Below are 22,144 nucleotides of genomic sequence, written 5' to 3'. Positions count from 1 at the left end.
TACAAAACGACCTCAAATCATAAGCGATTACTAATTCATTAATAATTACCCATTATTAGTAATTACTAATTCATTAGTAATTAATACAATTATTTTATTTTTTCTTTTTTAAATCAACGGTCCCTCCTGGTGTTTTCGTTATTATTTTTTTTTTTAATCAGTATGATTAATCAATAACGCTGTCGCTGGACTTCTGTCATAACAAACTTTAAATTAAATGTCGGTGTTCCGCTCAGGCACTTTGTGGGCAACTGAATCCGCGCCGTGTGACGTGAAGGACCTCCTCCTCCGACACACAGCAGCAGTAATGGCGGATTACGACAGCTACGACGAGCGGGACCGGGCCTACGGCAGCTTTGGCGGCGGCAGAGGGTGAGTCCACGCTCCGCAGGGCAAATGCGCCGTGCGCTTCAAACGCTAATCCAGCCCGGATAGTCGCCGTGTTTCCTGCTGCTGTCCGCGCCGAGCTTCGATGCACAGTGGCCAGGCCCCGGGGCTCCTCCCGCCCCGCGCCTGCGGAGTGTGCCGGGCCGGAGTGAGGGGAGACCGGCTAGGGTGGCTAAGAAACGCCGCGGTCCCAGAGCTAACAGGCTAACGGATAGCAGTGGGTTAGCTGCGCATAGACCGTGAAATAATCGCACCCATGTGGCGGGGGTCGCGCCGGTTCTCGGTAACGGGAATCCGGTCGGTGCCTGTAATAACGACCCGATGTCGGTGATCGGTTGGGCTGGAGGAGGTTGCGGAGCTTCAGCTGCAGGCTACCCGCATGGCTGCATCATGTGTCCGCAGCTGCACATTCATCCACGTAGTAACCAGACTGGAGGCTGCGTATCAATCAGGACTATTGGTTATTGATACGCTGTGATGCGTGTGGCTGCTGTTTTCTGGTTTTTAACCTGTGTGTTGGCTGATGCTCGGTGAATGAAGCTTTTGTCCAGGATCGCGTTGTTTTTGTTTCTCCTCAGCAGCACAGCCCGGAGTTTCACTGAAACACCTGAAGCTGATGAAGCTTTAAGGCTGAAACTGTTATTTGCTCTGCCAGTTATCGCCCCCATCAGTTTCTCGGTGAAAAGAAAACAAATGTGCATCTCGTCTCATCTTTAAATATCGTCCAACCATCAAAAACACTTCCCTCAGAGGTTAAACAAAATCTGAGGCAGTGTAGAAACTGACTCCAGAGGAAAGGAAGGTTTAATTCATTAATTTAATAAAGGTGAATAAATTCCAGACTGGTTGTGTCAGAGTATGTATCTTATTTCTCCACAGTCACCAGACAGTGAAGAGCACCATCTGTTAAATGTGACATCATGAGACATGTCCCTGAGCAGAGAGTGCCCTTTTTGTCAAATCTGCACAAATTTAAAAACAAAGTGAAATATTATAAATTTGAGGTAAAAATTTCAGTGTGTATTGTCATCAGTAGAAATTCATAAAAACATCGAAGTGTACAAATCAGGAGAAAGATGCCTGCGATTCCTGTAATAATCATATTAATATGACGTAATTAATAAATGTCTTTTTGTTTTGCTGTATATGAACATTGCTGACCAGGGCAGAGCAGAGCTGATGTTTGAGCTGAGATTCTGATTAGTCGGCCCACAGAGAAATAATCAAACTATTGATATTTCAGTTGTTTGGCAGGTAAAAAGCTCAGATGTTCTGTTTGTTCGTGAAGAAAGTTTGCTGAACATTTTCCTCTTATTTATGATGTTTTGTGTGAGCAGATGGCTGCATCAGCAGCTGCAGGTTGACAGATTAAAGCTGTCTGTTAGAGCTGATGTTTGACCTCCTGTGTAACTGACCTGTGTATCATGGCTGAGACTCAGTTCATCACAGAGTTGGTTATGAAACTAAGTTTCATCTGTTATCACAAGACAAGCAGAGGATGGTACAAAAGAGCACAAATCATCACAGAATAAATGATGTGATAGCATCAATAAAATCCCAAACATTGTTCTGTAGTAGCCTAAAGGTGAGATCACATTCTCAATAATAAATGAGAGTACAAGTAAATGGCATAGTAATAAAAATAGTTATAATAATATATAAGATAACACAATATGTAGAGTAACAAAATCTGTTTGCTTTAATCTTATTTTCAGGTCTGACTTGAGTTGTGTCAGACTGAGCCCTTGTTGGCACCATCTGGTTTCACATGAACAAATCCTGAGTGTTTGTGTCTTCACACTGAAGAGGGTCTTGTTTGTCTGATGGTCCCTCAGCACGATGGCACAAGTTTGTTGGTGGTGGTGTAAGATTAACAGTTTTCTGCACTGAACAGCAGCTGCAGAGGTTAGCTGCATTAGAAGATGTAGAAAGAGTTTAACGTTCAGTTTCTGTTGGAATGAATTGGGATCATGTTGCGGCTGAGTCTGACTGTGGCTTTGATTCCAAACCAGAATCATGTGGTGTTTTTACCAACCTGCTGTGACTGGTGACGTTGGCCATCTGTCGCTTTGTCATTTGATTGGTTAAACTACATCAGTTCTTCACTCACTTTCATATTGAGAAAACATGTTTATATTGTTAACTCGTGTCCATCAGTGTTAGGGTAGTGATTCATATCTTCTACAATCCTGCATTGACTCACTAATGCTAAAAATCGATTTTTGTAATAACGCGAAAGGTGGGAATGGTTTTAATGACTCCATATTGAGCTTTCAAAGACGTGTGTTGGAGAATTCTGACAGTACTTCATAACCGATCACCGACAGAGGAATGTGAACGGAGATTCCCGCCTATTAACTAAATGTGTTTGATAGACAATACAACACAGTAACACAATAAACAAACATGTTTAACCATATGTATTAACTATAAAAACACAAAGAGTTATTGTCTTCTCCATTTGTCAACATTGCAACTAATTAAACTAATGTGCACAGACGATTATTGTTAACCAGTGAGGTTAACTCAGGGGCATCAGCTTGTCTTTTTCAACTCTATAAGTTATTGTAGTCTGACAGTTACACCAGCAATCGTATTATTTCTCACATCACTGACTAAACTAACACCTGGAGCCTCATATTTTTAATTCCTACAGGTCAATGTTTGTGTTATAACTATTGTTAATATGGAAGCTGACAACTGTAAACAACTAAACTGCAGGGAGGACATGTTTCCTTACAGTCAGTGAGATACACTGTTAAACCCAGTTTTTCTGCAGCAGAGTTAACTGTGACCAGCTGCTGTTTGCAGTCACTGGATTACTGTGATACTGAAGAAAACTTACACAGTACTGCAGTTCTGACTTCTAAGCAGATTTATTGACGTCCCCAATGAAAAACCTGACACTGGTTTGTACCCCATATCCCATAATGCTCTTTGTTCATGCCCACTGCAGTTGCAGTTTCTCTGGTAAAGAACTCTGAGAGAACAGAGACGATGTCTTAATGGGAGTTTCATACGTGTTGACAAAGTATACAGGCCAACCTCGCTCAGTCTGACTGCAGCTGTGCTGATGAGCACACAACAGTGTTAGGGACATTGTTGAGACATTTGCTGCACATTGTTAAAGGAAATCAAATGAACAAACATGCAAGAAGAAGCAGAAATACAAGCACACACTTGGTATCATTCACCACCGTGCCCATGCCCCATCATCCTCACTGTTCTCTCTGCACCATTAAGGCCCCGTGGCGGTAGCGGCCCCGGAGGCCCCAGGAAGCAGAAGGAGCTGCCGTCAGAGCCTCCGTTCACAGCATACGTGGGAAACCTGCCGTTCAACACAGTGCAGGGCGACATCGACATTATCTTCAAAGAGCTCAACATCCGCAGCGTCCGATTGGTCAGAGACAAAGAGACAGACAAGTTCAAAGGTCAGAGGATTTTGTTTCCTGCGGAAGTCCACCTGAAAAGTTTAGTTTAGGTCAGACAGATCTTTATCTCAATCATCCACAGGGTGCTGGAGCTTTCAGTCACAGCTCATGGTCTTCACGAGCAGATGGAGTCAAAGGTTGTTAAAGTGGATGAAACCTTAAGTTTTAAACCCACGGTAAAAAGAGCTCAAACCGAAACTGAATGATCTACATTCCCACAATGACCAGGCTCTGTCTGCAGAGGAAGATCATGATATGAGTAAAAGATACAGACTTTAAGGTTTTGACAGGGACTAATTATTTTAGACGAGGTGAAGAAACAGACAAAGACAGAAGAAAAAATGATTTTTCTCACCTCAGGTCAAAACCTGATGATGTGAACAGTTTTAATAACGAATGATGACGTCTTTAGTCCAGGTACAGTGACGTTTACAGAAATGTGCACTACAGAGAGTTTTTGCATAATCTGAGCTCTCACCCATAAATGAACAGGTTTTTCCTCTTTCAGGTTTTTGTTATGTTGAGTTTGAAGATTTGGAGTCTTTAAAAGAAGCTTTGATGTACGATGGAGCTGTGAGTATCTGAATCGCACATTTTCATTCTGTAGTCTGATTTTAATTCAGAGGGATTGGCATTTACCCTGTGGGTTAGGGGAGTAGTTTCAGTCAGGTCTTTGAACGGTTCAGTCCAGTCCGCAGCAGGTCGTGTATCCTATCTGTGCTTCTAATGTGACCTCTGACCCTGCAGTTGCTAGGTGACAGGTCACTGAGGGTGGATATCGCAGAGGGACGGAGGCAAGAGCGAGGAGGCGGCGGCTTCGGCTTCAGGAAAGACGACGGCAGAGGTACGAGAACGGTGACAGGAAGTAGGTCACTAATAGTTGTGTGCCTGAACGTAGACCTGCTCCGTCTGGAGTCTCTCACACCATGGAATGATCCAGCTTTTGAAACTGAATTGATATAAACACAGTCTGAACTCACTTTACCTGAGTGTCCCCAACAAACTGAACCACATCTGATGACTGATTTGACAGTCATCAGTGTTTTGGTCCCAACTACATGTCAGTCACCTCACACCTCTGATCCGGTTCCCTGTAGTGAACCCAGCAACCCAGTTTTAGAAAATTTCTGGAATAAATGTGGTTTAGTTTACGGCAGACCAAACCCCGAACCAGACCCCCCCCCTCCCCAGCTGTGTTGAACATGTTCATTTTCAAAACCTTGAAATTTCTATGTGGATAAAAGAAATCTGCTCAGGAGGGAGGAATCTTTATCTTTTGTTCTTCATCTTCCATCATTTCATCTACACCTGCACAGCAACCTGCCCCTTCTTTTCTTCTGATTGGTCCACACTGACAGGTAACAGGAGGGTCACCTGGTGTGTCTCCACCCGTTGAGCCTATGTAGGAAAATAAAACTAATCAAACTGAGATTTCACCTCCTGCAGTGGCTGCTTCTTCTCTCTAACATCTCCTCTCTGATTGGCTGATAAGCCCCTAACAAGCTCCACCCCTTCAGCCTTGTGCTTCCAGCTTCTTCCAGTACGAGGTGCTGTACTTCCTCCTCTTCGTTTCCTCTCTTCCCCTCCTTTCGTCTGTTTTCTTTTTTGTTTGTTTGTTTGTTTCCTTACTTACTCCTCATGTCTCCTTACTCCTCTCCTCTCACTCCTGTCCTCTCCTCCTTCCCTTCTCTGCTCTCTCCTCCTCTTGGTGTTAAATTCCCCGTGTCCTCTGCAGGACGAGGAGGTTCTCGAGGAGCTCCCAGAGGAGGAGGAGGACGTGACTCCCGTGAGGACTTCTACGAACAACCAGGAGGAGGTGCGGTCAGAGAGTTCAGCAGCAGACCCCAGCCGACCAATCAGAGCTGATGGGCTGCAGCCAATTAGATGGCAAGAAAATGTGCCCCAAACTACTTTAATCAGTTAAAGCCGAACTTAAATTTCTTAAGATTCATAAACACGAACAACAATTAGAATGCGTTAAATTAAAACTTTCCCACACTAAAGGTACACGACAATAAAAACCATAGCAGCTAAAAGTTGCGGTGTGTTTGCACCACAAACTCCTCTGGCCCGTTAGCAAACACAACATTGTCGTTTTTCTTCTTCAATAGGTAGTGTTGGAGAAAACAGCATCAACACAAGTTTTGTGCGGGACATTTCGCAATAGGGCCAACAAAGAAAAGGTGTGAGGTGGGAAAAGTTTGATCCCATGAGTTTCTCACTTGTGGTTGTGAAATCTCGTATCTGTGGAATCACCAATGTTTAATTGTTACTACAAACATCAGGTGTGTGCTCTCCTGGTCTGATTTAATAGTGTGTGTGTTTGGAGCATTATAATATAAAATCAGTTGAAACTGTCCTTCCATCTGTGGTCTCCCACTTTTTTAAAATCGGTGAATATGTCAGGAATAATCGGGAATTTGTCCAGCCTATAGCCAGCCTGACTTTGATGCCGCCTTGTAGAGACACGTATCGACGGCCTATGGAGACATGGTCTCTTAAAGACAGGTGATATATTGACTGTTGTTAAAGTAGTGTTTGATTTGTGTTTGGTGTGGTCCAGATAGTGTGAACAAGGTTTGGAGATGACCAGAAATCTGTAGAAGTGGAGCAGGTGTTTGAGTAGTGAAGTGGAAGGTGTGTGTGGGTGTGTTTTTCTCCAGAAAACAAAATGCATAAAACTCGTATTGATGCTTTAAGAAACACGTGCACCATGTTTGATTTCTTTGCGGTGTCTAGTATTTGAGATGTTAGTTGAGAAGCACGAGACATCCCCACTTAGTGTCTGGTTCAAAGATTCAACAGTTTCCAGAAGAAGCACAGAGTCTATGTGGAACCAAATAGGCCCTGAAAAGGTGGGGGAAAGTAGGAATTCGTTGGCAGGGTTATAACAGTTGAAAGGTGGTTGCCAGTGCACCTGACTCCACTAAATGTCAGTGAAAACCAGCTGGGTAATGGGCACACAGACTGGACAGGACCCATTGACTGACTGTTTCCACCAACGTGCAGGTTTTTACTCATTGGCGGTCAGAGGGAACACAAGGGCAACACACTGAACCACTGTCCTGGAACATCTGGCAGCAGATGAACCAACGTATCCCTCAGGCGACACTAAGTTTCATCATTGATCACAAATACTGGAGTTATTTAAATATAACACGTCTAAAACCTGTCTGAGAACAGAAGACTGACTCACACACCGCAGGACTGACACAGCCTCGTTGTGTGTGTCCCCACCTGTAGCTGTCGCTCTGTGTGTGTAACGAAGTGAAGTCACAAAACCAAAACACTTTGGAATCACTAAACTGATCGGAGCTAAAGATCCAATTGAACCTTTCTGATTACACTTGGTCGTCCTGCAGGTGCCAGGTAGAGGCCGTCTTTCACTTTTTTTTTTAATCCGTGTTGACCTTTGACCCCAGAGCCTGGATTCGCCTCTCGATGCAGCTGGACCTCACCCTGAATTTTTTTTTTTTTTTTCTCAATCATTCTTTTCACCTTGATCATCTCATGCTCAGTGGTCACCTTTCAGGTTCCAGACGCTGCAGGACACCAGAGGCCGTGTGTCTGCTCGCTTACCTGTCTGTACCTCCACCTGTCTGTGTCTGCAGGCTTTAGAGATGACGACTATGTGGGGGGGCGGAGTCGAGGCAGCGGCAGTCGCCCCGGCGACAGAAGGGGGGGAGGTGGAGGGATGGGGCGCTTCAGAGATGGACCCCCCCGCGGAGGAACAACAGACTTCAGGGAACCATCTGAAGGTGACACAACTTCCAATTTGTCACTAGCAAATTTAACATAAATAAATAAATTGTCACCTAATTCTTAACTTTGTGCGATTCTTATATGAGTTGTCATGTAGTTTGGGTGTTTATGGGTTGATTTAGTGATTGATTAACTTATTGATTGATTGATAACTAACTTTTGTTACTTGTAGGTGTTTTAATTAGTGAATAATTGTAGTTATTTGTGAATTCATCATGTTTAGACCTTTATTCATATAAAAACTTTAAACGTTGAAGAAACCAGAAACATCCTATTGGCATCAGTGCGTAACCACATCCCTCTCTGTGTGTGTGTGTGTGCGTGTATGTGTGCGTTTTGCGTGCGTGCGCGGTGTGTGTGGTGTGTGTGTGTCCAGAGGAGCGTGCACAGCGGCCTCGGCTGCAGCTGAAGCCTCGGACGGTTTCTGAGCCGCTCAACCAGGTCGCCAACCCGAATTCTGCCATCTTCGGCGGAGCCAAGCCACGAGAGGAGGTGATCTCCAGAGAAAAACCATAAGAGACTGAAGGCCGCGAAGGCCGGGGGGAGGTGGGAGGGGGGGAGAGAGGGAGAGCAGGGGGCAAGAGCGAATGGATAGAGAACTTTGAGGAAAAACAAAAAGGAAGAAAGAAACGCCAACAAGATGAGTTTTAACGCCACAGTTAGCATTCCTTCCTGCCAGACAGACAGTGAGCGAGCGGACGCCGCCCTCCTCTTCTTCTTCTACTTCTACTTCTTCTTCTACTTCTTCTCCTTCCTGTTTGAGTTCAGTTTGAGCAGAATATTTATTCTTAGTCGGAATAAAGATGAAACACTGACACTGATAATAAACCTGTAAACACAAACACAGCGAGCAGCTTGTGAATGCATGCCCTGACTTTGATTTTCTCGGCCCCACCCCCTTACCTCTGCTTTCTGTGATGTTGTACCTGCTTTGCCCTGCCCCCTCCTCTTCTGGGCCAGAGGTCACGCCCTCCCACTCCTCTGTGGGTTAAAGGTTACCCACTATTTACTCTCAGCAGAAAGAAGCCCAGGGTTTCACCTGTAAAGTCTTTTTTTTTTTTTTTTTTTTCCTTATATTTTGTAGTCACTCACCCGCAGCTCCACCCTTCACCCTGATTAGTCCCGTTTCAACCAAGCTTTTTACTTTCTTTGGTGCCACTTGTTTCCGTGGTGACCCGTCACTCAGATTTTATTGGTTTTTGATTTATGAAACCAATCCTTTTGTGTTTGATTTGATCTACTTGGCAGCCAGGGTGGGCGGAGTTTAACTGCATCAGGATAGACTTCCTGCTCTTCACAAGCTCCGCCCTCCCAGGTGTCTGCAGCAGATCTTTTCTGATGGAACCAAACCTGACACCTGAAGCTTTAGAGCAATGATGGTCTGATTCCTGTTCCCATGATGCATTGCTGCTAGGATGACCTGGTTGTCAGAAGTGAAGAGCTGAGAAGCAAGCAGGTGTTGAGTTTACTGTCTGCTGGATTTTCCTTAATTTAGCTATTTGGCTGTAATGCTGCATTCGGGGTGTGAGGAAAAAAAATGATTTTCTCATAGAAAACTGCTGGAGATTAATTTGTTATGAATAGAATGAAATTTAGGATAAACCAATGTTTTATCCCTAACTTTCCTCTTCTTACTTTGTTTTTTACTTCGTATTTCTGCTTTTGTGTTTCCACCCTCAGCTGAACATATTTCCGCTTTTTCCAGTGTTTAACATTTTAAGGAAGAGTGGATGGACATTTTAAAAAGAGAAAATGGGAAAAAAGCACGACTTGTTTTTTCCTTGTATCCTTAATTCATTCACTTTCATGTTTTTTATGCATTTTTCTTTTCAGCTGTTGGACAACAGAAAAGGTGACTTTAAAGAAAGTCACGGGAAAGAAAGGTGAAGAAAAAGGGAAAATACAACAAACATTAGTGTAGAAAGGGAGTGTTCCCATCTTTTCTAATTTCTTTTTTTTAATTCCTGTCTTTCATGTTCCATCCTTCGTTTCTCATATCTTGTTTCTTCTTCGGTGGTAAGACTATTTCTCAGACAAAATGTAGATGTATTTGAAAACAGGTGATGCTAGGAAGGGAAGGATGAGGGGGGAAATAAAAAGACAGAAGTCAGGGTGACAAAATGCTTTACTTCCCTAATTTTATATTTTTGCTTTTTGCTCCCCATTTTTCTCCCTCTTTCTGTTTTTTGTGCCCATCCCCTTCTCTTCCACCTGTCTTTGAATGCAGCACTGACTCGTTTAAAGGTGCAGCCACAGGCTATCGACCAGACGGTGGCGCTAACACTGCAGGTTGCCAGCAGAACAGAAGAAATGTCAGAAAGGATTAATATTTTTTGTTAATTCAAAGTGGATCACGTGCAAGCCGACTCCCGCCAACATGTTGTGAAACCGATGAAAAGTTTTGAATAACCTGCAAAAGTCCAAAAGATTATTTCTCAATGTAAGAAGTTTGGTTTGTAGTTAAAGCTGTAATGTGTGTGTTCCTTCACTGTCACTTTTAATCTGTAGGAAAACTCTGAAAACTGTATGTGGACCTGGAAAACCTGGTCCAGGTGGATCAGGATCAGGAGAAACTTTTCTCAGTTTTCCTGGACGTTAAATGGAGGAACTTTTTCTGACTGTACTATAGAATAAAAACAGCTGTTTTAACGTTTTTCTTCTTTTTTTCTCCTTCACTGTTTATGGCAATAAAACTGTATCATCGTTGTACATCAGCCCGAATGTGTTTAATTTCAGGGGGGAGGAAATTCCTCATTCTGATTTTTACTTTTTCTTCCGATTGACAGAAGGTGAAATAATAAAGCTCGTTCTGTTCTGCCTGTTGCTCTGTCTGCTGAGACCCAGTTTGATTTTCAAGTCAGAAAATCTGAGTTTATCACACTAATATAGAGGCATTCATTCACTGTGCTACAGTAAAAGTACTTATACAAAGGTACAAATACTTCATCCAAAAATAAAGGTCCTGTATTTAAAACATGTTAACTACTAATGTTAAGAGCAGTACTATCATGTAATACATTATTATTATGCATTAAAAGCAGAGTTTCATGGTTGCAGGTGAAAAAACTTATGCTGTATTTGATTATATTTTCTAACTAAAGTTATGTTGTAAATGTTGTGAAGTAAAAAGCATAAGATTGGCTCTGACAGGTAGTGAAGTAACAAATGGAAATAAAGTACAAATACTTAAGAGTTGGACTGAAGTACAGCATATAAATAAATGTACTTGGTTGTAATAGTTACTGCTACAGTTGATCATAATACTGGGTTGTGAGTATTGTATTTTCATGGTTTATTTCAGTCACAGTTTATTATGGAACTAACTTGTATGAGACTTTGGTTGTTGCTGTGTTTACATAGTTGAGCACTTCCTGGTTCGGCGGTGTCGTCATCTGTCTACACTTTGGCTCGTTTCTTTTTATTTCTTTATTTCTACTTTCACCATGAGCCGCAGACCCGACATACTGCTCACACACTGACAGTCGGAGCTTTCTACCGTCATTTCGCAGGTTTTCATCAGCTGGCTCGGTTAGCCGCCTGCTAGCAGCAGCGGCAGCACGGTGACAGGTAAGACGGTTCTTTGTGCTGGTACTAGTTAGTTAAACTGGGAAACTAACCAGTTTAACCTGCTCTGGTTGTTCCTGTGGTTGTTTTTTGTGTCGGTGTGCGCTTGTTTTACTCTCCGGGCTCTTTAAACTTCAAATTTATCCACTTTACTAACTAGCCAAATGTTAGCCTAGCCTCTAGCCTTCTAGCAGCTGGGGTACTTTCCTGGCTCCATTAACACTTGGATGAATTGAAGGCGTTCAGACCCACCGCTAAACACCTGTTCTTCTGAAAACACAACAAAAGGCCCGATATGTTTTATTTAGACACACCTGGTCATTCGGCAAGGAGTTAACATAAAATTGTATTTGTTTTAGTTTTATGTAAACTTGACCAATTTTCCATCTAGCGTTAGGTTAAGTTCCAAACAGACGCTCTCTGTGTAGTTACACTTCATTTTTACACGTTTCGCAAACAGGAGTCCTGCTTTGTTAAAATAAATAACGCCGAATAATATCATACGGTCCAATGTTTAATGTTAGAAGCTTGTTAGAAGATGTTATTATTTATATTCTATGTGTCTGATGACAGATATGTAGTTTTTACTACGTAGTTGGCCAACACTAACGAAAGTGACGAATAAACTAAGTTTCTGATTTTCTTTTCTTTTTGTCGAGTGAACATCTTCAGACTTTATACATGACGATGCTAAGCATAAGTTCAGTCACACATCTTCAGGTGTCCTGTCTGAACCGTCGGGCACGATCCTCCGTTAACGTGTCGCTGAATTTAAGGGGACTGGGCTCTTCGGTTAACGGCAGCTCATGTTACAAGACAACTGAACATTTTCTACGACTCAACCAAGATACTTGTCTGTTCGGCTGATATTTACCACGACACAGTATGTGTTTTAACTGAAGATTTTACATATGACTCAGAACCCATGCCCACATTCACCCTCTCCACCTTCAATACCACGATTGAGGTAAGACCCTTGAGCAAGGCACCGGACCCCCAACCGCCCCCCGGGCGCAGCAGCAATGGCTGCCCACTGCTCCGGGTGTGTGTTCACTCAGGGTGGTAATGGAATTTCCCCATTGTGGGACTAGTAAGGGTAATAACTTAACAACACCTGTAGGCCTTTAACCAGGTATGGTGCTTTAGAGAGTGAAAGGAATAAAGTTATTTCAGTGAGTTTTTATTTTTAACAGTGTCGTCTGAAATAGATTTTTATCAATATTATGAGTGTAGTCCACCTATACAACCCCCTGCTTTTTACTATCTGATCAATAAATTAACAATTAACTTAAATCAGAGTTTTAATAATAAAATGCAGGTCATATTAATACAAAATGCATTTTTTATAGTTAATTGAGATCATGAGACATTCTTTACTTCAGTGTGTAGAAGACAATAATCTGATTCTTTATAAAAACACTTCATTCAAAATCTTAGTGACAGCGACCGTAGTTTCACATTGCGTTGTGTGTGTTTCTCAGATTTGTGTTTCTGTGTCTCCGCAGATATGTGGGCGTCCTGCTGTAACTGGATGTGCATGGACTCGACTGAAAATGAACAGCCTAATGAAGAGAGACGTCATCAGTCGTACACTAACTCAGCCTTCAGTAATCAGCCATCTCCTTCTCTACCCGAACACACCTGTAAGGCTTGTGGGGGGTGCTTCGACACATCTGCCAAGAAGGTACGTCCACCTAGCTGTGCCTCAGCTGTAAAGACAGAGGCATGCAGAGGGTCAGACTGGTGAAGCACTGGTTTTCAGAGCAGGATGGGGACATCTCCTCCAAGTTAAATAAAAAATAAACTTTAGTTTGATTGCTGTGTTGGAGTAAAAACAGTCTGAATCTCCTAAGTTTGTTAAAAACAGATGTTTCTTCACTTTCACCTGCAACCTGGATACACCTTTGCACAGGGTTCCTGCAGGTTCTTAAAACGTTTCAAATCCTGTTGTGATTTTTTTGGCCTTAAAAGGTCTTAAATATGATTTTGACATGCTTGACATTATTGATCACGTTGAGGTGAAGGTGATTATTTGAAGTTATTAACTTCAGCCATGTTTTTATGGAGAAATGACAAGACACGGTCGTCCTGTCTGTGCTCTGGTTTTGGTTCCATGTTGTAGTTCTTTCTCTCATGACAGAGAATAAAACCACAGAATCAAGCCATCCTGGAAGCAGAACATGTGAGACTTTGCAGTGTGGTCAGAATTTATCATTAGAATATGATCATCATCATATTTATTGTTTTGTTATCATCCCACACAGCAGGGATATTCCACTTCTTTTTTTTTTTTTGTCATGTGCTTCTGGTTCTGCTTTTTCTTATTTGTTTTCATTTTATCAAACGCTCTATAGTTGGATGTTTTTTTTTTTTTAGTGCACATCTCCTTCTGTTCACTCATCTGCCCAGGTACAGCTCACCTGGTCAGGGCTGTGGGAGTGGTTAATAACTCCAGACACACCCACACACACACTGCAGCCTGGTGACAGATCACCACAGGGTTGCAGTCTGGAGGCTATAAGGCACCGACTGTAAATGACATCACATCATCAGAGTGTAAACTTGTTTCTGGCAGATCCTTCTGTTTATCTTTTGTTTGTCTTAGACTTTCCCTGCCGTCATTGCTGGTGCTGAGGCACTGTGGGTAATTCCTTGGTCTCCAGTGTGTGGGATGATCAGTCATGAGCATAAATGCTCATTTGTAGTTTCATGTTGTCATGTGTCCACCCTGAGGACTGGTGTTTGTTTAGCTGTCCGGGCTCTGACTCTGCCGTCCTCTTCGTTGTCCTCCTCCTCACCAGTCTGCAGCAGGTTGTGCTGGAGGTTTAGGTTTCCTGGCCGCTTTCTTGCTCCGCTGCTTTAGTCTCTGTTCTAATCCTTGTGTCAGAGTGGGAACATGTGGTTACCTGTGTCCACCTGTCTGTCCCTCAGCATGTCTGCGTCGACTGTAAGAAGAACTACTGCAGCCGTTGCTCTGCCCAGCAAGAGCGCCGTCCCCGCCTCTGTCACACCTGCCAGCGTTTCTATGGAAACCTGCTGGAGCGGGCAGAGCTTATGAAGCTGAAAGTGAAGGAACTCAGAGACTACCTGCACCTGCATGAGGTCTCCACGCATCTGTGCAGAGAGAAGGTGAGGCCATATACCATCCGAGCAAACCAGTGATCACACACACACACACACACACACACACCAGTGCAAACAGTATAACCAGTGTTTCCTGTTGTTCAGGAGGAGCTGGTGGAGCTGGTTCTGGGTCAGCAGTCTTCACCATCCAGCGGGTCCGCCGCTGAGACTCCGACCACTGACCCCCCCTCTGTGACCTCTGAGCAGCCTGATTTGACCCCTCACATCTCCATTATGACCCCTGATGCCCCCCCACTCACCCCAGTGCTAATTCCAAACCCCCCTGCTGCAGAGCCTGAAGCCCCAGCCCCAGCCCCTAACTCGGCCCCACCCACAGAGACCACCCCTGCTGAACCACAGGTTCAGGATGATGACCAGGTAAGACCAGAACAGGTATTATATCTGTGTGGCCATGGGAACCAGTCCTAGGATGTTTTTTTTCGGGTTTTTGTCTATAAGTTATCAGTTCACACATGAAACGTACAGGATGTGAGCTTACATGAGTCAGAATATTATTAAAACCACTGGTGGGACTGTGACTTGCTGGAACCGTTAGTTTGGGTCTGTACCTTTACACTGACGAAACCAGTGATCTGTCCTGGAACAGATCAGCATCCTTAGATAAAGTTTTCACAGAGGTTCATTAACAGTTTTCAGAGATTTAGTTTCAGTCTGTTGTTTGAGTTTGTGTCTTGTGACCCTCTTTGTCTGTCTGGTGCAGATCTGGGACCCAGAGGAGGCCCCAGATGAGGCCCTGGCATCGGGCCGCAGGGCCTCTCTGTCCGACCTGAGCTGCCTGGATGACATCGTGGCACTAAGTGTCCGACAGCTGAAGGAAATCCTTGTCAGAAACTTTGTCAACTACAAAGGCTGTTGTGAGAAGTGGGAGCTGATGGAGAGAGTGAGCCGGCTCTACCAGGACCAGCAGAATTTACTGGGTGAGAGTTCTGGGACTGTATGGGGTCAGTACTGGGACTAGCAGCACCTACTGGGTGAGTCAGAAAGTCTCAACATTTGCTAACATGCTAAAAAAAGATTTAATGAAACCAGCGATTCAAGCAGCACCGTCTTTGTCCTGCAGCAACACAAATAGGCTGAATAAACAGACAGCTCCACCTGCAGGACAGCAGCATGAGTTAGCTATGTCAGGATGAACTGCATCATTCAATTCAGTTCAATTAAATTTTATTTGTATAGCACCAAATCATAATACAATCATCTCAAGGCACTTTACAAAAAACAAACACAAAAAATCCAACAAATCCCTTATGAGCAGCACTTGGCGACAGTGGAGAGGAAAAACTCCCTTTAACAGAAGAAAAAACCTCCAGCAGAACTGGGCTCAGTTTGGGCGGCCATCTGCCTCGACCGGTTGGGGTGAGTGGATAGAGCAGAGAGAAAAGAACAGCAACAATAAACAACAAATAAACACTTCAGGTTGGTGGGGACAGTAACTGCACATCAGCAATATACAGCTCCAGGATCAGGGACACCCGCAGGGGAGGGAGAGAGAGAGAGAGAGAGAGAGAGCGAGAGCGAGAGCGAGAGAGAGAGAGACACACTGAGAGAGACACTGAGAGAGAGACTGAGAGACTTTGTCATTTGTCTCATTTGCTTTGTCAAAAAGGAAGGTTTTAAGTCTAGCCTTAAAAGTACACAGAGTATCTGCCTCCTGAACCCAGGCTGGGAGCTGGTTCCACAGGAGAGGAGCTTGATAGCTAAAGGCTACAGACTTCACCTACATTCACACATGTAGGTGAAGTCTGTAGCCTGGAAGGATGGGTCATGCACATTGTGCAGAATTTGCATGAGGAAAACCAGATCTGCATATGTTCTTGGCTCCAGGAGGATCAGGACTTTCAGATTGTGCAGCTGCTATTTACTGGCTGCTGCTATTTACTGGCTGTGTAAACATCCTCTGTCCTATTCACTTCGATGTTTGCATTTGTAGGTCCGGAACTGTGCACTTATCGGAAACTGTGCAGGCAGCCTCTCCTTCAGTATCTCACCAAACTGTTGTTGTAGATGATTCCATGAAGATGTTTCTGCAGTTTATTTAGCTCAGACTAAATGTGGAGGTTTGAATGTTTGCACATTGAGACCATCAGAGTTACAGTGGGTACGGAAATTATTCAGACCCCTTTTAAATTTTTCACTCTTTGTGTCATTGCAGCCATTTGCCAAAATCAAAAAAGTTCATTTTATTTCTCTTTACTGTACACTCAGCACCCCATCTTGACAGAAAAAAACAGAAATGTAGAAATTTTTGCAAATTTATTAAAAAGGAAAAACTGAAATATCACATGGTCATAAGTATTCAGACCCTTTGCAGTGACACTCATATTTAACTCACATGTTGTCCATTTCTTCTGATCCTCCTTGAGATGGTTCTGCTCCTTCATTGGAGTCCAGCTGTGTTTAATTAAACTGATTGGACTTGATTAGGAAAGGCACACACCTGTCTATATAAGACCTTACAGCTCACAGTGCATGTCAGAGCAAATGAGAATCATGAGGTCGAAGGAACTGCCCAAGGAGCTCAGAGACAGAATTGTGGCAAGGCACAGATCTGGCCAAGGTTACAAAAGAATTTCTGCAGCACTCAAGGTTCCTAAGAGCACAGTAGCCTCCATAATCCTCAAATGGAAAAAGTTTGGGACGACCAGAACTCTTCCTAGACCTGGCCGTCCAGCCAAACTGAGCAATCGTGGGAGAAGAGCCTTGGTGAGAGAGGTGAAGAAGAACCCAAAGATCACTGTGGCTGAGCTCCAGAGATGCAGTAGGGAGATGGGAGAAAGTTCCATAAAGTCAACTATCACTGCAGCCCTCCACCAGTCGGGGCTTTATGGCAGAGTGGCCCGACGGAAGCCTCTCCTCAGTGCAAGACACATGAAAGCCCGCATAGAGTTTGCCAAAAAACACATGAAGGACTCCCAGACTATGAGAAATAAGATTCTCTGGTCTGATGAGACCAAGATTGAACTTTTTGGCGTTAATTCTAAGCGGTATGTGTGGAGAAAACCAGGCACTGCTCATCACCTGCCCAATACAATCCCTACAGTGAAACATGGTGGTGGGAGCATCATGTTGTGGGGGTGTTTTTCAGCTGCAGGGACAGGACGACTGGTTGCAATTGAAGGAAATATGAATGCGGCCAAGTACAGAGATATCCTGGAAGAAAACCTCTTCCAGAGTGCTCAGGACCTCAGGCTGGGCTGAAGGTTCACCTTTCAACAGGACAATGACCCTAAGCACACAGCTAAAATAACAAAGGAGTGGCTTCGGAACAACTCTGTGACCGTTCTTGACTGGCCCAGCGAGAGCCCTGACCTAGACCCAATTGAGCATCTCTGGAGAGACCTGAAAATGGCTGCCCACCAACGTTCACCATCCAACTTGACAGAACTGGAGAGGATCTGCAAGGAAGAATGGCAGAGGATCCCCAAATCCAGGTGTGAAAAACTTGTTGCATCATTCCCAAGAAGACTCATGGCTGTACTAGCTCAAAAGGGTGCTTCTACTCAATACTGAGCACAGGGTCTGAATACTTATGACCATGTGATATTTCAGTTTTTCTTTTTTAATACATGTGCAAAAATTTCTACATTTCTGTTTTTTTCTGTCAAGATGGGGTGCTGAGTGTACATTAATGAGAAATAAAATGAACTTTTTTGATTTTGGCAAATGGCTGCAATGACACAAAGAGTGAAAAATTTAAAGGGGTCTGAATACTTTCCGTACCCACTGTAAGTCCTTCAGACATGAGCTGCAAACATGTTTCATTCTGCTGTAAAACAGTGAGCATGGAGCAGGTGTTTACAGCAGAAATGAGTCAGAACAAACAGCTGGAAAACCAGAACATCTGAACCATGATTGAGGTGAGACAGTAATACTTCAGTCTGATTAGTAGAATGGTTCCAGAGAAGCAGCAGCAGAGTGTTTCCATTAAACTCCCGTGCAGTGTTAATTTTGTTGACGAAGTATTTTCATTATAGTTTTCGTCAACAAGTTTTCACAGACGAAAATGAGACGTTAACTAAATAAAAATTAACTGATGACGACGAAAACTAAATAACAATATACTGACATTTTTGTTGACTAATAAAAACGAGACGAAAATGTGAGTGAGGGACGTTTTTAGAAAAGATCCAATCAGAATTAATCTTCTTAGACGCACATTTGAAAAGTAACTGATCCACCTAGTGACGCGGGATGCGTGAGTACAGGACATCATCATAGCCTACACTGGGTTTGTGTCTGACTTAAACTATAATGAAATGGAAACAGCTGGAGAAAACAAAGAGAAGATATATGGGTCAATTTCACATTATGCAAGTTATAAACAATGCATATCTAATTTTTGGTCTTTTATGGAAAGGCCATATTTCATATATATTTAATGAAACTTGTTTTTCATTTAATTTTAATTTAGAATATTTTGCATATTACAGTAGTTTAACTAAATTACACTTAAATTAAACCCAATATATTTTAGTCAACTAAATCTACAGTAGATTTAGTTGACTAAAATCTTATGCTATTTAGTCGACTAAAACTAAAACAAAGCAGATGACTAAAATATGACTAAAACTAAAATTGCATTTTAGTCAAAAGACTACGACTAAAACTAAATTAAAATCTGCTGTCAAAATTAACACTGCTCCTGTGTTAAAGTGCTGACTTCTTCTGTAGTTTAAAAACTGTTTTCTGTCTTTCAGCTGCCAATACTGTGAACACTTTAGGTGAGTTTGTGGTTGCTCTGAACTGTCTGAGTTAATAGACCAGAGTCGTCCTCACACCATCACATTACGACAATGAACTGATAAAACACCACCAGATAAAACAAATGATAGAAAAGCTGTTCAAAATGTGGGAAACCAATGACTTTAGTCTTATGGCTTTATTTTTATTAGTCTATTTATCTATCTAATTGATAGTGGTTAGTTGTTTAAAAGAAAATGAACCTGCAAATACTTTGCTAATTAATCATTTAAACAATTTATTTTGCGTCAGTGTTTGTCTTTTCAGTATAAATATGTCCTGGTCTTCACTTTTCCATCATCTAATATGAATAGTTTGGTGTTTTGGACTGTTGGTCAGACAGAAACACATACACATGACATAAACTTACATTATCTGTGCAGTTATTGCTCTTATTTGTCGATAGTGTGGAAATTCAGTGCTCTGTGTGTGGCCCTCTAGAGTCCAGCGGTGGAGGTGCAGGTCTGGAGGAGAACCTCTGTAAGATCTGTATGGACTCTCCCATCGACTGTGTCCTGCTGGAATGTGGTCACATGATCACCTGCACCAAGTGCGGTAAGAGGATGAGTGAGTGTCCCATCTGCCGCCAGTACGTTATCCGAGCTGTCCACGTCTTCCGGTCCTGAACGCACCACCCTTGACCTGAATCCAGGTACACCAGACCCAGACCAGTCTGGTCCCACTTTACCCAATAATCTTTTTCCATTCCCAGTTTAACCAATCAGTCCAGTATACCCACTGACAACCTGCTTCCAGTCCTTATTTATTGGAAATAGTAAAACTTTTACTTATGATCCTTATTTGTAGTTTTAGTTTAGTTTTTTTTTAAATCTAGCTTTTGCTAATGAGGTTAACAAATATTTGTCATCCTAGTTTTTGTTAAAATCTCAACCCAGCTCTGTTTTAAATCGTATTCAGTCATTTGACAGATGTATACGAACACATTGCTCTGACCCTGACTGTCTTCTTTCTCTGTAGGACCAGTCATCTTGAAGCAATAAACTGCAAACAAATCTTCCCCGAGGGACCTTTTACAGTGACAGAATGCTTTTATTTTGTTAACTCTATTTTTCTAGTGTAAATAATTTGTGTGGTTCGCTTGTGTTGAAGGATGTAGGAAGTGACCTTATCTGACCCTCAGACTGCAGAGCTGCTGATTGGGCACCAAAAGTGAATGTAGTGACACCAGAGCCAGATCACGTCTGATTTCTGAACTTTAACTTGCCGACCAAGAATCCTCTGTGCCTTCATCAACTGGTCACCATCTTCGTCTGTCCTGTAAACTGTCAGTCCTGCGAAAGGTGAAAGTGGGGAAAAACAGGCTGATACAGCAAAGAGTGGAAGGGCAAAGTTCTTCCAAAGAGAAACGTGGCCCAGCAAAAGATTGGGGTCCAGTCACAATATTAGCCTTCTGAAAGTTACAAAGAGCACATCCTGTGCTCTTATTTCAGCCAGTACTTTGTTTACAGTGTGCTTTGAGTTTAAAACCTGCAGCAGTGGGTGAGTGCGTAATATACACTGTAGGCCACATCAGCAGAGTGTTCAGGTTGAATGTTTTCCACAGGCCTGGTGCAGCTTGTTTAGGCCAAGTTTACAAGTCTGAGACCATCTGAGTCCTTAAACCAAAACTGAAAGTTTCTTCAGCTTTCACATATCAGCCCATTTCACACCACCTACGCCTGACAGGCAAACCTTTGCCTGAGATCCTAAGGTCTGACAGATCTGATGCTGCTGTTTTCCCTTCAGATCTTCACTGTGACAAACTGAAACCCACTTCCACTTTAAAACTGAGCTGATCTAAAAGAAAACTTAAAAAGTCATGATTAATGTTTAAAGAAACTGATCAGTATGTTTTTGAATTTTCAGCTTTTACACAACCGCATGTAATGTTTGTATTTTATACTTTACCAAACCTTAGATGTTTAGGTTTAGATGGATGTGTGAATGTGCATATGTTCACAGTTTGTGACCGATTCAACCAAACGGTGGTTGTTTCTGCTCAAATAAATTTATTTAGCAATTCCTAAGGAAAATGGAGGATTATTGGAGAAAAACTCTGGAAAAAGATGCTGAAATTGTATTTTTCCACTTTTATGGTCTTTACGTTCCTTGGTCTGGGAGCTTCATGTGACTCCCAGGTTTAATAAATTTTATTTTGTGTGAATCCTGGGATGAATAATATTATCTGGTGCTGATGAGGGGAAAACAAAGTTGAGAATTTTTTTTTTTTTTTTTTTGTCCAGTTTTAGACGCTAAGAAAGTTTCAGAAAATGTAAAGGAACTGCTTATCGTCTATCCCCATATCTGCACTGTACCTTCATTCTCTCACCTCGTTCTGGAAGAAGAAAAATGTATTTAAATGTTTTACTGTATTTTTAAATCTATATCAGGGTTATTAAAAACTTGACACTTCCCTGAGGGACTCCATGTTATTAAAGAGAGAACAAGGTGACCTGCTAATCTGTACCAGCAGACTCTGTGTGTGTTGTTCAGCAGTTAAACTCCTGATTTGAAGTTGACTTTGTGTCTTGTTTAAACTGATTGCACTAATTTATTGATGCTGAAACATTTTTAACTTCTTTCACTGATTTGGTCAAATAAAAACCTGTTTAGAGATGATGACGCTGGAGGAAGATTTTGTCCTTGTTTTTGTTGTGAGATTATTAAATTTGATTTTTGGTGTGGATATTTTTGATTTTCTGTGAAGTGAGGATTGATATTTAAGGAGTTTTTTTGTAATTTTTTGCCTTTTGGTCATTTAGCAGGATCATGGCAGGTCGGTCTGTATGCTGCACTATCGTGATCTTTTGTCTTCTTCATGTTAGCATCATCAGCTGCCTTCACAACACAAACACAGTTGGATACAAACGTGATTCTTCCTTGTTACAGATTTAAGGTCTTTTGACTTGTGCTTCCCATCTGTGGAATAAATTCATAAAACAGGATTCAGATTTGTGCAGATTTTAGTTTTTCCTTTTGACCCCTGAAATTAAACTTGTGAGCTACTGGAGGGGTCCAGTCCCCCAGGCTGGGAAACCACTGATTTAGTATGATGTCTAAACTGTTGCAACTGCTCACTTTATTAAACACGTTTATGTTTACTCAGACTGGAATCT

General features: G+C 42.5%; 2 protein-coding genes across 4 annotated transcripts; both read left to right on the top strand.

The window, feature by feature from the left end:
- Window positions 1–254: 254 nt before the first annotated feature.
- Window positions 255–10,289, top strand: eif4h (eukaryotic translation initiation factor 4h). 3 transcript variants are annotated; one of them, XM_026320965.1, is made up of 8 exons: window positions 255–372; window positions 3,631–3,818; window positions 4,327–4,391; window positions 4,566–4,662; window positions 5,554–5,634; window positions 7,430–7,576; window positions 7,957–8,072; window positions 9,808–10,289. In XM_026320965.1, the coding sequence occupies exons 1-8, from the start codon at window positions 308–310 to the stop codon at window positions 9,811–9,813; spliced, it is 765 nt and encodes a 254-aa protein (XP_026176750.1). In that variant the 5' UTR covers window positions 255–307; the 3' UTR covers window positions 9,814–10,289. The 3 variants fall into 3 exon arrangements, with proteins under 3 accessions (XP_026176750.1, XP_026176760.1, XP_026176744.1); XM_026320975.1 differs by lacking the exon at window positions 5,554–5,634; XM_026320959.1 differs by lacking the exon at window positions 9,808–10,289 and having other exon boundaries at window positions 7,957–8,096.
- Window positions 10,290–10,924: 635 nt separating this feature from the next.
- rffl (ring finger and FYVE-like domain containing E3 ubiquitin protein ligase) lies at window positions 10,925–21,647 on the top strand. The gene is made up of 8 exons (XM_026299077.1): window positions 10,925–11,147; window positions 12,650–12,828; window positions 14,076–14,273; window positions 14,373–14,645; window positions 14,989–15,205; window positions 18,986–19,009; window positions 19,470–19,680; window positions 20,007–21,647. The coding sequence occupies exons 2-7, from the start codon at window positions 12,652–12,654 to the stop codon at window positions 19,652–19,654; spliced, it is 1,074 nt and encodes a 357-aa protein (XP_026154862.1). The 5' UTR covers window positions 10,925–11,147; window positions 12,650–12,651; the 3' UTR covers window positions 19,655–19,680; window positions 20,007–21,647.
- The last annotated feature ends 497 nt before the right edge of the window (window positions 21,648–22,144 follow it).

This window comes from Mastacembelus armatus, chromosome 13 (genome assembly GCF_900324485.2).
Source record: "Mastacembelus armatus chromosome 13, fMasArm1.2, whole genome shotgun sequence".
NCBI lineage: Eukaryota > Metazoa > Chordata > Actinopteri > Synbranchiformes > Mastacembelidae > Mastacembelus > Mastacembelus armatus.
The sequence above is the reverse complement of the archived record's forward strand: the minus strand, read 5'-3'. Positions and strand labels throughout refer to the sequence as shown.